The following is a 17,188-nucleotide window of genomic DNA, read 5'->3' as shown; positions in this document are numbered from 1 at the left end:
ACAGCCACCATTGTCTACTTTTAATATAGCATGATGCTGAGGGTTGTGGTTGTGCAACCTGGAGTTGCACAGCTTGAAAAATTACTACCAGCATCTTGTCCAAGAGACAATGATGGTGGTAGTAGTTCTGGAAGCTCTGCAACTCCAGCTTACACACATACAACCCCCACCATCATGCCATGCTGATACTTGATGATGGTGATTGTGCTTATGAAGCAGAGACCTCGGACACCAGATTCAGCTATAACACATAGACCAGCAGCTGACAGCAAGCAGCAACATCTTTCAGGAGCTTGAACTTGGCCAGGATCTTCCAGGGAGCATTGAAACAAACCCTTTCAGCTCGAGAAAGATGTTGCTGCTTGCTGTCAGCTGCTGGACTATGAGTTATAGCTGAACCTGGTGTCCGAGGTCTCCTCTGCTTCTCAGTCATTCTGGAGGAGAATCCTGTAGCATCAGACACCAGTGATCTCCTAGCAGGGATCTGGCATTGAAAGGGTGCCAAATGCCTCCTATTAGATCTGTGAGATCTGATGCTGCAAGCAGCTGCCGATCTCCAGGATGACTGAGAAGCAGAGGAGACTGAGATCTTACAGAGGAGGGAGCCTGACAGATAATATAGTATGTATTGTAAAACTGGGCGGGCAGAGGAGGAGTGGGGCGGGCAAAGGAGGAGTGGGGCGGGCAGAGGAGGAGGAGTAGGGCGGGCAGAGGATGTGTTGAGGGGCGGGTTTTCCCTTTGACAGAGAGGAAATACATCACGTCTCAACATGGCACCTGTGGAACAGCACTGAGACGTGATGTGTTTCCTTCTTCCTGAACTACAGAACTTCCTGTGGGACTTTGATTCTTTGAAAAACTGGTAACATTACAGCTGTCCTAATGAGTGTAAATGGCAATGTTCTATAACTTTCCTTTGTAAGTGCAGTGTTAAATTATGTAATTTGCCCGGAGTACCCCTTTAATCAACATTATGGGGGAGATTTATGAATAGGTATATTATATAGAATAGGAATAGAATATTTTACCAGAGCTGAAAGCTGAGCTGTGATTGGTTGCTGTGGGCAGTTTACACCAGGTGTATATTTACATCTATTCATTAATCTCCCCCTATGTGTTGAGTACATCAATATGTAAACTAAAAAATGGTTTTAAAGGCAACTTAGGCTCTGGGAACAAGAAAGCACAAAACAAATTCATTGTGCTTCAAGTAGTCATGCGGCAGTGCCTCTTCATTAGGGGCTTGCCAGGCAGCTGTTGAAGCTATAACATTCAAATAAATATGTTTATTTTCTGAAAAGAACAGAAGAGCTTGAATAAATGGATATAAGTTTCTTTAAATATTACCAGAATTTTTAATATAACATTTTTAGATTTCCTGAAACGACTTGGAACAAAAATGCAATTGTTGTGTGACACCTTGATCTTGCTTCTGGCTCAGATAATTATTGCCTACATCTACCTTCAGGCTCTGTTCACACATAGCATTTAATGAGCAATAATTAGCGCTAATTACACAATTCCCAATAAAAGTTTGATATTTTTGCCTATATTCTGCCAAAATATTGCAATTTTACCACAAAATTGTAAAATTGTAGCAAAATAGTGCTAACACTAATTAAGCATGCATTAAATGCCATGTGTGAACACGGCCTGACAATGTACACAGATAGAATAAAATTAAGCAACTTTGTAATTGGCTTTAATTAAACCGCTCCTAATAGTCATGTTCCATACTACATTTCATTTTGTAATTACCTGTAAGAACGAATGAGATTGCAAGGTTACACTACACAGAGTTTGTATGTTGTTGACTCCTATAAAGACGCATAGGAGCCATTGTAACAAAATTGAAGGAATTGTTTATTTAAAACCAAAAAGTTGCTTCATTTATCATTTATAGACTTATTGGGATAATACAAAAAATGGCTGCAAAGTTGAACAAAGCCTTTATACAGAACATACTACCTTGTGAACAAAAAAATTTTGGACATCAGAAAACTGTAGTGATTCTTGACTTAGGGATAATTACATAAATGAATAATTTGGAAAGGTACCATCAGAACTGTGAAATATCAAAATAAAATCAAATTTTTTCTTCACTGGGTTAGAACTCTTATCATCAATACTTCAATGTTAGTGGTTTCTTTTACCAGTGTCGGATATGCATAAGATAATGAAGTGCACTATACTTCCCACAGTTCATATTGTGAGAATTATGCAACAGACAGTGTATTGGGGTATATCCTTATCTATGGCTAACATAGGTCAATTCAATGGACTACTTACCGTATTTTCCGGCATATAAGACGACTTTTTAAACCCGAAAAATCTTGTCAGAAGTCGGGGGTTGTCTTATACGCAGGTGTGGTCGCCCCATATGGTGGCGGGGGGCTCAAAAATGGCTGCATCCCCACTGTAGGGACGACCATTTAAAAAAAAAAAAAAAAACCAGTTAACTTACCTGGACCCGTTCCCATCCTCAGCGCGGAGGCCGGGAACGTGCCCGGATGAGTTAACCGTTTGTTGTTTTATTAATTTAGCTGCAGTTAACCCCTGCCTGACCGCATCAGGGCTGCGGTCAGGCAGGGGTTAACATTTCCCGGCGTATAAGGCGAACCCCTGACAATCTCTTTAAAAGTCAGTGGTCGCCTTATACGCCGGAAAATACGGTAAATTATATGACAATTAGGAAACTGCAAAACCAGAATGGGATTGCTAAAGCTGCCAGTTAGATGGAGTAGACTTGACTACAGCTAAAATAATAATTAGTGCTTAGACGGATTGAGGGTGGGCACATAGACTGAATGAACTGCAGTATTTGTACATGTGCAAATAGAAAAAGACTAAATATAACTCATACTGATAAGGCAGCTGTTGTTTCTACTCATGTGTCATGGTAAATATGATGTAGCCTTTGCATTCTGTAGTGCTAGCCCTAAAGTCATCACTAGTTATCTGTAGGCTAACACATTCCTTTACTGCATCTAGCAAAACATTCTGTCATCTTTTACAAAGAAAATGGGGAAGGTTTATCAAGCAGTCTTAGGGGGGCATTCACACGATGTGTAGATCACAAATGCTATGGGGGGTGAAGCTGCGGGCCAGCATTGGGAACTCCCAGCATCATGTATTATGATGCCAGGAGTTCTGAACCTTATCAAATCTTTCCGCTACTGTACTGACACAGCCGTCATCTACAGAGCATGTGAATGCCCCCTTAGAGTAAGCCTGTGCTGCCATCAAAACAAAAGACATTCTCACTATTCTCACTGCTTGACTGCTCACTATAAGACTGCCTGATAAATCTCCCCAATGTTTCAAAAACAAAACAGAACATCTCAATAGTTTGGCTCTCCTCTTGATATATATATATATATATATATATATATATATATATATATATATATATATGTATGTATATATGCGCACACATCTCAAAATATTAAAAACACTGTCATATACTTTTAAAAATATTACTGTAACAGGTGCACAAGGCAAAAAAAAAAAAAGACACCTTTGGTCCTATGATATTACAAACCCGGAATGACTAAATTAGAACTCAACTCCTACACTACTGTAGAAAGGGTAACACTCACTCCTTTTACTCATTACTCCATTCACACACCCCAACACTGCATGTTGTACACAAGTGAGGGGCAGCAGTCTGTTTAAATATATAAATGAATTCACCCCCTTCCCCTACAGGTATCACTGATATTCTTGTCCTGTGAGTCCAAAATAGCTACTTCCAGCAACTATCAATAACTGACATGAGGTCCAGGAATGATTTCATTTATTTTTTTTCTCATTGTTCATAGGTTGGACTCCTCAGGACAGGGGATCTGGAGATGAGGATCCGAGAAGCGACGTATTAGTTTGGCGGTGGGTTCATAATCTAGTGTTCTAGAGGCTCCCAATTCAGAACCATCCGGGACATAAACAGACTGTATGCTGTCAGTTCTTCGCCCAGGCTGCTCTCTCCTTTGAACACTACTTGAATCATCAGGGTAGTCTAAAGCTTTAGTTATTCCAGGTGGTAACTTTATATTTGCAGTTGGCAGTACCGGATTGCGTCTTGTGCCTCTCATTTTTGCAAGAAAGGAGGAAGGCCTTCGCTTGATACTTGGAGGAGGATTCAATGTAGATATGGGGCCCTTGGTTGCCAAATTGCTGGCTTGCACCACTGGTTGCGATATAATAGCTGCATCCACCACAGAAGTTGCTTTAAAAAAAAATAAAATAAAATACAATTATGCAAAACTACTTTACTATTTTATCTTGAAAATAAGCAGCATATGTCTGTGCTACCATTAAAAGTAACCCTTTTCTTTTTTTAAATGCAAAATAAGCTATTTAGTGCAGATAATTTTCATAACGCTTTTAAGGGTATAAACACACACACCGTATACGCAGCGTATTTACTGCTGCGATACGCAGCAAATTAGATTTAAATAACTGAACACAGCATGAAGTCTGTACCATCAAATCTGCTGCAGATCTGCTGCGTATTCGGTGTGTGTGTTTGTACCCTAAGGTTACAAACACACTTGCCGGATCTGCAGTGAGATATACATCCCTGCTGCGATTTTGTCTGCAGCCCGCCCCATTAACCACACACACACACTAGAAAATGTACCCGGCGCTGCCCGGGTATAAAGTGTCAGTGTGTTAATTAGATTTGTTCTAAGGTGCCCAGGAGGCCAAGCTAAAGGTATTGCTTCATCTGAGTTAATCAGTGGAATTAGTGTATACCTGTAGTGCATAGTTGGAGGGGTTCTGTATACCCACAATGTATAGTTTTTAGGGGTCTCGCATATCTGTAGTGCATAGTTGGGGGGGCTGTATACCTATAGTGTGTAGTTGGGGGGGGCTGTATACCTGTAGTGTATAGTTGAGGGAGGTCCTGTATACCTGCAGTGTACAGTTGGTGAAGGTCCTGTATACCTGTACTGTATAGTTCAGGGGTCCTGTATACCTGTAGTATATAGTTGGTGCTGTATACCTGTAATGTATAGTTAATGGAGGTCTTGTATACCTGTAGTATATAGTTTGGGGGTCCTGTATACCTGTAGTGCATAGTTTGAGGGTCCTGTATAAATGTAGTATAGAGTTGGTGGAGGTCCTGTATACCTGTAGTGTATAGTTTTGGGGTCCTGTATACCTGTAGAGTATAGTTTGGGGTCCTATATACCTGTAGTATATAGTTGGTGGAGTTCCTGTATACCTGTAGTGTATAGCTTTGGGGCCCTGTATACCTGTAGTATAGAGTTGGAGGGGGTGCTGTATACCTGTATTATATAGTTGGTGGAGGTCCTCTATACCTGTAGTGTATAGTTTTGGGTTCCTGTAAACCTGTAGTCTATAGTTTGGGGTCCTGTATACCTGTAGTATATAGTTAGTGGAGGTCCTATATACCTGTAGTGTAAAGTTTGGGGGTCCTGTATACCTGTAGTATAGAGTTGGTGGAGGTCCTGTATACCTGTAGTGTATAGTTTTGAGGTCCTGTATACCTGTAGTGTATAGTTTGGGGTCCTATATACCTGTAGTATATAGTTGGTGGAGTTCCTGTATACTTGTAGTGTATAGTTTTGGGGTCCTGTATACCTGTAGTGTATAGTTTGGGGTCCTGTATACCTGTAGTATATAGTTGGTGGAGGTCCTGTATACCTGTAGTGTATAGTTTTGGGGTCCTATATACCTGTAGTATTGACAAAGTGGCCTGTCAGTTCAGAGACCTGCTCTGAAGCTACAGCAGCGACTCCAGGAAAAGAGCAAAGGGCAGAAAAACACTGGGACCATGCTGAGGTAATGTATACAGCTTTAAGTGTCATTGTCGTTATAACTTTCAAAATCTAAATCAACAGTAGATGTGATATATAGCAAGTTTGCTATTTTTAGTTATCATAGAAAACACTTCCTGTTTTCTGACCTTTTTTTTCTCAAAAAACAGGAAACAGTCAGAAAACAGGAGGTCCTGTGTATCCCAGGCTATCTGAGCGCCCACAGAGAGAAGGCAGTCATGTGATTCATGGACAATACAAAGCCATGAGTCTCTGTACTGGCCGGAATTCCTATGTCTGTTTTTTTTAACCAGCACAAGTCAGAAAATCTGCCTTCTGGAGACTGGACCTGGATTTCTGGTAAGTTTAGCTTTGTTTTACAGCATGATTACAAAAAAAATAAATGCATATTGCAAACTTGCTTTATTTCACACCTACTGTTGATTTAGATTTTGAAAGTTATAATGACAGTGACAAGGACTGCACAAACATCACTAACGATGTCTGTGCAGCACTTGCTAAACGATTATCAAGCAGTATAATAGCCTTGGTAAAAGAGCGCTGATCAAGCAAAACGGCACTCGCTTACAGGAGGCATTGGGCCGTCTAATACGGTCCTAAGTTCAGTCACAGTACAATTTTTCTATAGTGGATTGAACAGTTTGCATTTCAAAGTGTAAAATTCATGTCATATCCAAAACATGGGGTGCTGCAGATTTTTAGAAATCTGTAACAATGTTGTTCACATGTGAAATTCACACTTTGAAACGCAAACTGTTTAATCCTCTATAGAAAAATTCTGCTGCATCAGAATTTACTCTGATAACCCTTCCTTACACAAATTAGGATACCAATGCAAAAATGTATCCTTTTTGCTGTGTCATGCTTGTGAAGAGCTTTGCATGCAATATTTTAATATAGAAGTAATACAAAAGGACACACTACCTTAATACTGACCTTCCTTTTCTACAGCAACAGGTCGATCGTCCAATAAACTCTCTGTGCTGTTTGAGGTTTCAGAGTCCATATTCTCTTCATCTGAGCCACGTTGTTCAAGTTCCGGAAGTCGGTAAGTAATATCTTCCCTGCAAAATATAAATGAGTGAAACTAATGACATAATGTAACTTGGTCAGTGTTTAAAAAAAAAAAAAAAAAAAAAAAAAAGAGGAAACAAAGTGTCATGGCTGTTGAAATTTTCAAAATCTGAAATCAACAGTAGATGTGCTATAAAGCATGTTTGCAATTGACTTTTTTTTATTATGGAAAACACGGGACCTACTGTGTTTAGTCTCTTTAAAGAAAGAAAGAAGAAGAAAAAAAAAAAAGACTAAACGCAGGAAGTCCCGGTCATCTGCGCTCACAGAGAAGGCAGTTATGTGATTGATGGACACAGTGAGCTGTGACTCTGTACTGGCTGGACCTGGGTTTAGTCTATTATTTGAACCAACACAAGACTAAAAATCTGCCTTCTGGAGACTGCACCTGGATACAAATAAGTATAACTTTGTTTTTCAGCATGATAACAAAATGAACAAATAAATAAATACATAAATAAATAATAATAATGAATGAATGCAAACTGCTAACTTGCTTTATATCACATCTACTGTTGATTTAGATTTTAAATGTTATAATGACAGTGACACTTTAACTAGTTTACATCAAAAAACAAACCATGAACTGTACAGCCAAGAGCCAATTATATTCTCTTGTTTGTGACCATATTCTTTTTTATTTCCATTTACCACAGAACCAAGCCTCTCAAAGGTTATTAGTAGAGATGAGCGAATAGTGAAATATTCGATTGGATTTGATTTGAATAGCTCCCAATATTCGACCGAATATCAAATCCCATTATAGTCTATGGGAGAAAAATCCTCGGGACCTGGAAATCAAGATTCGATGAATTGGAGGTCACCAAGTCCAAGACACCTTTAGAAAGTGATGCAAACACCTCTGGAATGCATCTGGGAAAGCATGAAATCAGTATTACAGGAATCTGTATTACCGGGGTTAGCGATCCCCGGCAATAATGACGATTCCTGTGATAGTTAATATATTTAATTAATAAAAAAAAAAAATTGTTCTAAAAAAGTTATTTTCGTTGTTCAATACCTAATTAAAAGGAATCCATGCTTTTGCAATTAAATATACTGTTAATAAAAAATAAATATATGTATATATATATTTATTTACAGTATATTTAATTTCAAAAGTATGTATTCGTTTTAATTAGGTATTGAACAAAAAAAATTACTTTATTAGAACGAAAATGTGTTTTATTAATTAAACATTAACTACTACAGGAAGCTCTATTATTGCCGGCAATACCTATTGCCAGTAATACAGCTGAATGTAATAATTAATACTTTACTTTAATTAAAACAGCAAATGTTTCTTCTAATGATGCTATTTTTTTTTTATCACAATAGCAACATTAGAAGAAACATTTAGATTGGCTATGCGGACATATAAAGAGCCGATCCTGTCACACTAAGCTCAGTGTGCCGTGAACCATCGAAGAGAGAAGATAGAAGACATCGGAGGGTGAGAAGAAAGCTCCCCCCCCCCTGCACTACACCCATCCAAGCAAGGAAGGGGGGTCACTTAACCCCTTCCTTGCTGGTATGGGTTCAGTCTGACATTCAGGGCCGGTTTTAGACTAGATGTGGCCCTGGGCAAAGTTGAAGGTGGGGTCCCAAATGCTGAAATATTGTAGCAACAATTTAAGGTCCCTATACATTTGACTCTTTTGTTGGTGGTACCTGTTGCTCCTGGTGGGTTCGGCCATCAGTGTAAGGTGTATGGGGCTCTCTGGACAGTCCTCTGACAGATGATATCAGTGGACATAGGGGGTCGAGCTTGATGGAAAACCAACGCCCAACCTCTTTGTTCTCAGAGAGATAAGCCACCATCAGATCTGTATGGCTATGGCTTTCCCCTCTCATAGAGAACACAGGAACACTCAGATGTGCCAAATTTCTGTGTATGGGGAGGACGGGACCGGATGGGAGAGATAATTGTCAGCTGAAGGATTGTTCAGCCAGCAGTTATTGGAAGTGTACGGCCACTTTTAAGGCCGTGTTACACGGCCTGATATTCCGCAGAAGTGAGCGCCAATCTAGTAGAATGGAGCTCGCTTAGAGAGCCTACTACATGGCTCTTTTATGATGCAGCAAAAGCTATGGAGGAGATTTATCAAACTGGTGTAAAGAAAAATTGGCTCAGTTGCCCCTAGCAACCAATCAGATTCCACCTACTTAGAATCTGAGTAATGAAAGGTGGAATCTGATTGGTTGATAGGGGCAACTGAGCCAGTTTTACTTTACACCATGTTTGATAAATCTCCCCCTATGTGTATATATACAGTATATCATTAGTGATATGTGTGCAATCCTTGCTGTATATAGTAAACAATGAAGATATATACTACCTGATCACGTTCCCCGGTGTCCTCAGGCCTTGACTGTGATATATACTACCTGATCACGTTCCCCAGTGTCCTCACAGAGCGATAGCGTCCTGATTCGGACAATTTTCGCTCCATGTATTAGGGCCCATACTCAATTCAGAAGGTTACATGCCGGGACTGCCGCTACATGCCGGGACTGCCGCTACATGTCGGGACTGCCGCTACATGCCGGGACTGCCGCTACATGCCGGGACTGCCGCTACATGCCGGGACTGCCGCTACATGCCGGGACTGCCGCTACATGCCGGGACTGCCGCTACATGCCGGGACTGCCGCTAGTGGTGTAAACACAAGAACTATTTATATTAATTGCTTTAAAAAAATAAAATAAAAAAATCACTATAATCAGGACCAAATATTACCTCCATACCGTTATTGAAGAAACACACTATATATAGGCCAACATTAACACCATAAAGTGACTGCCCCATAATGACTCTATATACACTATATACAGACCAATATTACCGCCATAAAGTGACCACCGCATGACTCTATATACAGACCAATATTACCGCTATAGACTGACCACTGTATAATGAATGACTCTATATACACTGTATACAGACCAATATTAAGTGGCTGTCACTATGGCGGTAATATTGGTCTGTATATAGTGTGTATATAGAGTCATTATGTGGCAGTCAATCTATGGCAGTAATGACTCTATATATACGCTATAAACAGACCAATATTACCACCATAGACTGACCACCACATAATAACTCTATATACTGTACATACTATATACAGACCAATATTACTGCCATAGATTGACCACTGCATAATGACTCTGTATCCAGACCAATATTATGTGGCGATCACTCTATGGCTGTACTATCGGTCTGTATATAGTGTGTATATAGAGTCATTATGTGGTGGTCATTGTATGGCGGTAATATTGGTCTGTATATAGTGTCATTATGTGGTAGTCAATCTATGGCAGTAATGACTATATATACACTATATACAGACCAATATTAATGCCAAAGAGTGACCACTGCATAATGACACTATATACAGACCAATATTACCGCCATACAGTGACCACCACCTAAGGACTGAATACCACCATATTTTTTTTTCTCAATAAAATACACCGTATTACCTTATATACATAGGAGCTGCAGCCAATCAGCGGCCTTAGTGGTGACCTGCAGCAATTACATAGGACTGATGAGGCCAGAGAACGGCTGCAGCTCCTATACACACAGCAGTGCTTATATACACACACACACCATTATATATATATATATATATATACATACATATACACACACATATATATATATATATATATATATATATATATATATATATATATATATATATATATATATATACACACATATATATACATATACATATACATATATATATATATATACACACACACATCCATGAAAACACATTATACAGATTCAAACCATCCAGTCCATACACTATACACAGGACATGTAACATACACTACATTCATACATCATACACATAGCATTCATACACATTACACACTACATGTACAGTATACTTACCCCCTCTAGCATACTGGGTGTAGTTGTGAATCCCCCTCATGTTCCTTGCAGCAGCAGCAGGCTGTCATCCTCACCCGGCAGCCCTCTCCTCCATCGTCCCGACAGCTCCACACCAGGAGGAGGAAGTCACGTGCAGTAAGAGGAGCTGGAGGAAGGGGGAGCAGACACCAGCCCAGCGCAGTAGCCAGGGATCATTCACAGACACTGCATGACGCTTTCTGTGCTCTCCTCTCCTACTGGAACTGCGGTAGGGGGCCCCTGGGGGATGGGGGCCCTGGGCATTTGCCCTGCTTGCCCCCCCCTAACGCCGGCCCTGCTGACATTATCTGGCCCCCAAGGGGTTAAGTGGGGACCCTTACTTAACCCCCTGGGGGCCAGATTGTTCAGTATGGCACCCAAAAGGGTTAGGGGGATACCATGCATCCTCCTTTAACCCCTTGGGTGCCACACTGTAAGCAGCAATCTGTAAAGATGCTGCATACTGTAAGGTGCACAACACTGCTCAGAATGATGGGTGTTGTGCTCCTGTTTGTGTGTTTCTCCCTTTTTGTTTTTTAGATATCGGTATCCTGTGGATTACGGTGGATTCGATGGACTACATCGATGACCAGCGGTTGTTGGGATTTTTTTTTTTATATAAAATGGTCAACAAGGGGTGTGGGGGTGTTTTTATTTGAATAAAAAATTTTTTTTTGTTCTTTATATTTACAGTACTTCAATGTTTTTTGAGCAGTATGGCCTGTATTTGACCCAAACAACTTAATAAAAATCTTTTGTTAAATAAAAAAAATATAAATTTTTCACTTGGGTCGTGTCTTTATTTCTTTACTATATAGACTTATGCTGCGTTTACACGTAACGATTATTGGCCCGATCGTACGATTAGCGATGTCGGATTTACGATTTTTTTTTTTATAACGATAAGCGTTTAGACGGTACGATATATCGTACGAAAATTCGCACTGCGATCGTTTTGCGATCGTTTAAGCCTATCTCACACATTGGTTAAATCGGCGAACGACTGTTCACACGGAACGATTTGCGAATTTTTTGCGTACGATGAACGACGATTTGCTGACCTGATGAAAGATCACGATGTAAGATTTATCGTGCGTCGTTCGATCGTTCGCTGCGTTTACACGTACGATTATCGTTCCAATTCAACAGTTATCGCGCAAATTCGCACGATAATCGTTACGTGTAAACGCAGCATTAGTAGTGGAAGCAGTCTAATAGACGAAATCCATTACTAGGGTAGGGCTTAGTGCTAGCCGGTATAAAATGGCCAACAATAACCCCCGCCCCCCCCCCACTATTACCCCAGTACCCAATGCCACCAGGGGTACTGGGAAGAGCTGGGTGCCAGTGGTCCTGTAACGTCAAAATTGGCGCTCCTGGACTGGGCGGCAGCAGGCTGCTAATATTTAGGCTGGGGAGGGCTAATAACAAATGACCCTTCTCACCCTGGTGTTACTAGGCTGCTGTTGCTTGGTTTTTAACCCAGCTGGTTATGAAAAAAGGGGGAACCGTACACTTTTTTTTTTTTTAAATAAATAAATAAATAAATAAATAAATAATTTAAAAAACCGCATAGGGTTCCCCCTATTTTCATAACCAGACAGGTTAAAAACCAAGCAACAGCAGCCTAGTAACACCAGGGTGGGAAGGGCCATTGTTTTTGGCCCTCCCCAGCCTTAATATTACCAGCCTGCTGCCGCCCACTCCAGGAGCGCCAATTTTGATGCTCCAGGCCCACTGGCACCCGGCTCTTCCCAGTACCCCAGATGGCATTGGGTACAGGGGTAATAATGGGGGGGGGGGGTTAGCGTTAGCCATTTTATACCGGCAAACACTAAGCCCCGACTTAATAATGGATTCCGTCTATCAGACAGCCTCCACTACTAAGTCTATATAGTAAACAAATAAAGACACGCTGGTCATCGACGTAGTCCATCGAATCCGCTGTAATCCACAGGACAACGATATCTGAAATACAAAAAGGGAGAAACACACAAAAAAACCACACGAACAGGAGCCCAACACCCATCTTTACAGATTGCTGCTTACAGTGTGGCACCCACACTGTATTACTGGCAATAGGTTTTGCCGGCAATAGAGCTTCCTGTAGTAGTTAAAATTTAATTAACTAAACACATTTTCGTCGTTCAATAGCTTAATTAAAACGAATACATACTTTTGCAATTAAATATACTGTAAATAAATAAATATACATTTATATATTTATTTTTTATTAACAGTATATTTAATTGCAAAAGCATAGATTCGTTTTAATTAAGCTATTGATCAATGAAAATAACTTTTTTAGAACAATTTTTTTTTTATTAAATTAAATATATTAACTATTACAGGAATCGGCATTATTGCCGGGGATCGCTAACCCCAGTAATACCGATCCCTGTAATATTGCTTCCCTGCTTTCCCAGGGAGCAGTAAACTTTATTAAAACAGCTAAATAATTGTTTAGCTGTTTTAGTAAAGGTAATTCAGATTCAAATATTCGATCACATATTCTATCGAACTTTCGCATACTGCAGTATTAGACCAAATAGCTATTCGATTGTATAATATTCGCTCATCTCTAGTAATTAGTTTTATATTATGGAGTGATTTTCCATGTTTAAACCTACTTTACATTTTGGCTTACAAATATTATTCCAAAATTCTAACAAAATACTACTGTGTGAAAGTGTGGACTGTAAACCAATAAGGAGACTAGTGCCTAACAAGTTTACATCTCACCCCAACAATTCCTAAGCTCAAATTGTTGTATTTTTCTTTAAAAACCTCCAAAACAGCTAAATTTTGTACAGAATTGATGTGATCAAACAAACATTTAACTTGAATTAACACTTACTTCTCATCCTTAATAGATCTTATCCTTTCTATAAGTAATTCTGATTCACGCACAGCTTCGCAGTCTGCAAATTGCCCCTCCTGCACTCCTTGCAGATCAGGTAAACCATTGCCACTGGGTGACGGACTCTTACTCTGCAAAATACAAATGTACATCTTCTGACCTAATGTTATCATTGGAAACCCCACTAACATATTTTATACTGGTCAGCTTAGAACAGAAATTGATTCAAAAGCTAAATTTGGCACATGCAGAAGTAGCAAACTCTTTAATGGACAAGAAATTGGAATCTTGGAATGACTTTCGTGAAGGCCTCAAAAATGACTTTGGTGAAAGCTTTAAAGTGTAACTACCATTTTAAAAATAACTTCTGACATGTTAGAGGTGTATATTGGTCAGGGTCCGGCAGCTGAGAACCCCGTCGATAGCTAGAATGAAGGGGCTTCCTCGTGCAGGAGTGCGGGCTCTGTCCCTTCATCTCCTCTGCAGGCATGTGATTTCCATAGACTGCTTTGAGCAGTCGACGCCCCTTCATTCTAGTGATCAGCGGGGTTCTCAGAAGCCAGATTTCGACCGATACAAACTTCATACATGTCGCTATGACAAGTTTTTTTTTTTTTTTTTAATAGTAGTTACACTTTAATTTAGTAAATAAATGGTTAAAGGAAATGAGTTATACGTGTTCTATCAGATTGTATAATATGGTCCTTTGGATACTATGGAACATAACTGAAGAGTGCTCCATTAAATTAGGCAATCGAACAATGATACATCTATATTGCTTATGTAATCTGAGAAAGCTTGACCAACCATTTCATTTACAGATATCAGGGCAGGACATAAAAAATATGAAGATAAATAGGGTATTTGTGTGTCCATTAAAATAGTCTGCTTTACTATAAACTCTTGTCATTGTGTGTGATTTAGGCACTCCTAGGCATGCAGCTGAAGGTGGCACAAGGAATTTTACCTACCAGAAGACCATCAATAGGAGAAACAAATCCTAAATGACCAGACCATGCCTGTTGCAAGAAGAAATGGGTAGACGACACAGGGTTGAACACAATACATGACCAATAGGAAAACTTAGAAGTGACTAATTGTTTTGCTATAAAACAAACTACAAGGTTGTAACAGGCACTTTAGGTGCATGTAATTTGACAAAGTACATCCCAAAATATAAATGCAGATTAAGTACATGTTTTCACTGTAACAGTATTCCCTTATGGCTGTGGCTCCATTCAGCAGCAAAATGCGACTTGTGACACTACAATAATTGTTCAGGAATAGTTACAAAGAGTAATGAATTCACACCACAGCATGGTGCTGCTTTGGCAACAAGAGGGGGACTTATAACAGACAGGTGATTTTAATGTTATGACTGATCAGTGTATATGTAAAATTTGCAGTGGAATTGGGGGGAAAAAAGTGCAAGTTCGTCTTTATGACGTTCACCCTGTGGTAAAACTAACATTATTTATGTTTCTCAAGTCAGTATAATTAAAACCGTAAGCAAAGTATATAACAGCAATTTTAAATACTTTTTAAAAATAAATGTTTTATTATGACACATAAGGATATTTTTTTTTGGTCTTTGAGCCTATTTGACTTGCAGTTTCTTACGCAATCATCTGTACTTTTTATTAGTAACTCGCTTATGTATATGCAACATTATGATCACTTTTTTTTTTTTTTTTATAGAAAATTCCAGACGTGATGTGACCAAAAATCTATAATTTCGCAGGGTTTTTTTGAGCTTACACAAACTGTGCGAGATTAGAAATGTAATAATTTCATAGTTGAGTTGATTATGCACGTGGCTATAGCAAATATGTTTTGTTTTTGATTTTTTTAGTCATTCTTTTTTATTTATAAAACAGGAAAAGGGGTTGATTTAAAGTGAATGTACCAGAAGGTACATCGCTTTAAGATTTTAACATCAATAGACGGGCAAATTAGAATCAATTGAGCAGTGTCACAGAGGGGAGGGGGTTTCCTCCCACTAGGGTCGGGCTGGCCCGCCTCCAATGCTTCAGGCCGGGCCAACGACTGGGAATACATCAGCGCTATGCACGAAAACCGGGCCGCGGTTCAAAAAAAAAAAGGACCACAGCACCAACATCCCTGCCATCAGCCTACTGATGTTAAAATCTTAAAGCGATGTACCTGCTGGTTTATTCGCTTTAAACTTGGGATTGGATTTTTTATTAATGAAAAAAAAACTTAACATCGTGTCCAAAAAGTGTTAATGATGACTGGGACCAGTGTTATGCATGACGGTTGTTATAGTTATAACATTGCACTTTGAATATATGGGACTAATTTTTATCAGTTTTGAATTAAAAAAAAAAAAAAAAAGGTAAATGGTTTTTAAGATTAAGATTTCCAAAGAGGATAATAGGAAACTGCTGTACAAATATACCCATCATGCTCTGATCTGCATCACTTACTGAGCTCTGCCTTAGAAGCGACAGTCTGCAAACTGCACGAGTCTCTGCTGCTTCCAAAAGGCCAATTTCCTGCATTTTAATTTTATATTGTCTAAGTTGTTCTTTGATTAACATCTCCACACATCTACAAAAGGAAAAAAAAAAAAGATTTAGTTATTCCTAGTACTTGAAGGGGTACTCCAGCAGGGGGGCTATTTTGTGATCTGGCCAGGGAAGAGGTGACTGAGAGAAACAACATCCACTCACCTCCCCGGATCTAGCGGCAGGTCCCGTATCACGGCGCTCTGGTCCCCGATTCCTGGCCGCTTCCTGGTGTCTGACACGGGCTCGAGACGTGACGTCTTAAGTCCGCTCAGCCAGTCAGTGACCGAGGCGGGATCAGTTTCAAGTCCGCTCAGATCCCGCCTCTCGTCACGTCTCAAGCAAGTGTCAGACAACAGGAAGCGACCAGGAACCAGAGCGCCCCGATACGGGACCCGCCGCTGGATCCGGGGAGGTGAGTGGACGTCTTTTCTCTCAGCCACCTCCTCTCTGGCCAGATCCCAAAATAGCCCCCCGCTGGAGTACCCCTTTAAAGTGTACCTGTCATAAAAAGCTTTTGACATGTCAAAAATTTTGATACGTCTGGGTCTGACTGCTCAGACCCGTACCGCTTGGGAGATCAAGCGCAGCGCATCCACTCTCCGCTCTGAATTAAAAAAAAAAAAAAAAAGAAGTCAGACTTATAATGGGCTTCTATTGAGCTACGGACTCTTTTCTTATCTTTTAAATGAAGAGTGGGGAGCGGAAGCGATGCAGATGCAGTCTTCTCCTTGCTCTGTCTCCCGAACAGTACGGGTCTGAGCACTAAGACCTGGACTGATCAAAACTTTAGACGTCTATATGACATGTCAAAAGTTCTTTATAACGAAAGGTACTCTTTAAAGGGTACTTCCATATAAGACAGTAATGCTGAGGATCTTCCCCAGTGGGAAATCCACTGGTAAACCTGAACCACACAGATACAGATTTGCCGCAGTGGAGTTTATTGCAGAACATTTAAACAGAAAATCAATGGAGGAGTCAATTAAGGAGA

General features: G+C 39.9%; 1 protein-coding gene across 9 annotated transcripts in view; it reads right to left on the bottom strand.

Moving 5' to 3' along the window:
• Positions 1–1,271: 1,271 nt before the first annotated feature.
• The window catches only part of MYO9B (myosin IXB), a 165,447-nt gene continuing 149,530 nt past the window's right edge, over positions 1,272–17,188 (bottom strand). For 6 of the 9 annotated variants that reach the window (XM_069962283.1, XM_069962284.1, XM_069962285.1 and 3 more), the window contains 5 exons: positions 16,114–16,237; positions 14,638–14,685; positions 13,664–13,797; positions 6,741–6,868; positions 1,272–4,225 (listed from right to left, as the gene is read on the bottom strand). In XM_069962283.1, coding sequence (XP_069818384.1) covers positions 3,816–4,225; positions 6,741–6,868; positions 13,664–13,797; positions 14,638–14,685; positions 16,114–16,237 — 844 coding nt within the window. In that variant the 3' untranslated portion in view covers positions 1,272–3,815. Of the gene's footprint in view, positions 4,226–6,728; positions 6,869–13,663; positions 13,798–14,637; positions 14,686–16,113; positions 16,238–17,188 lie in introns of all 9 variants that reach the window. The other 3 variants (XM_069962286.1, XM_069962292.1, XM_069962291.1) reach the window with 2 other exon arrangements.

The sequence above is a fragment of the Dendropsophus ebraccatus genome, chromosome 3 (assembly GCF_027789765.1).
Source record: "Dendropsophus ebraccatus isolate aDenEbr1 chromosome 3, aDenEbr1.pat, whole genome shotgun sequence".
NCBI classification, from domain to species: domain Eukaryota; kingdom Metazoa; phylum Chordata; class Amphibia; order Anura; family Hylidae; genus Dendropsophus; species Dendropsophus ebraccatus.
This window is presented reverse-complemented; position numbering and strand designations above follow the sequence as displayed.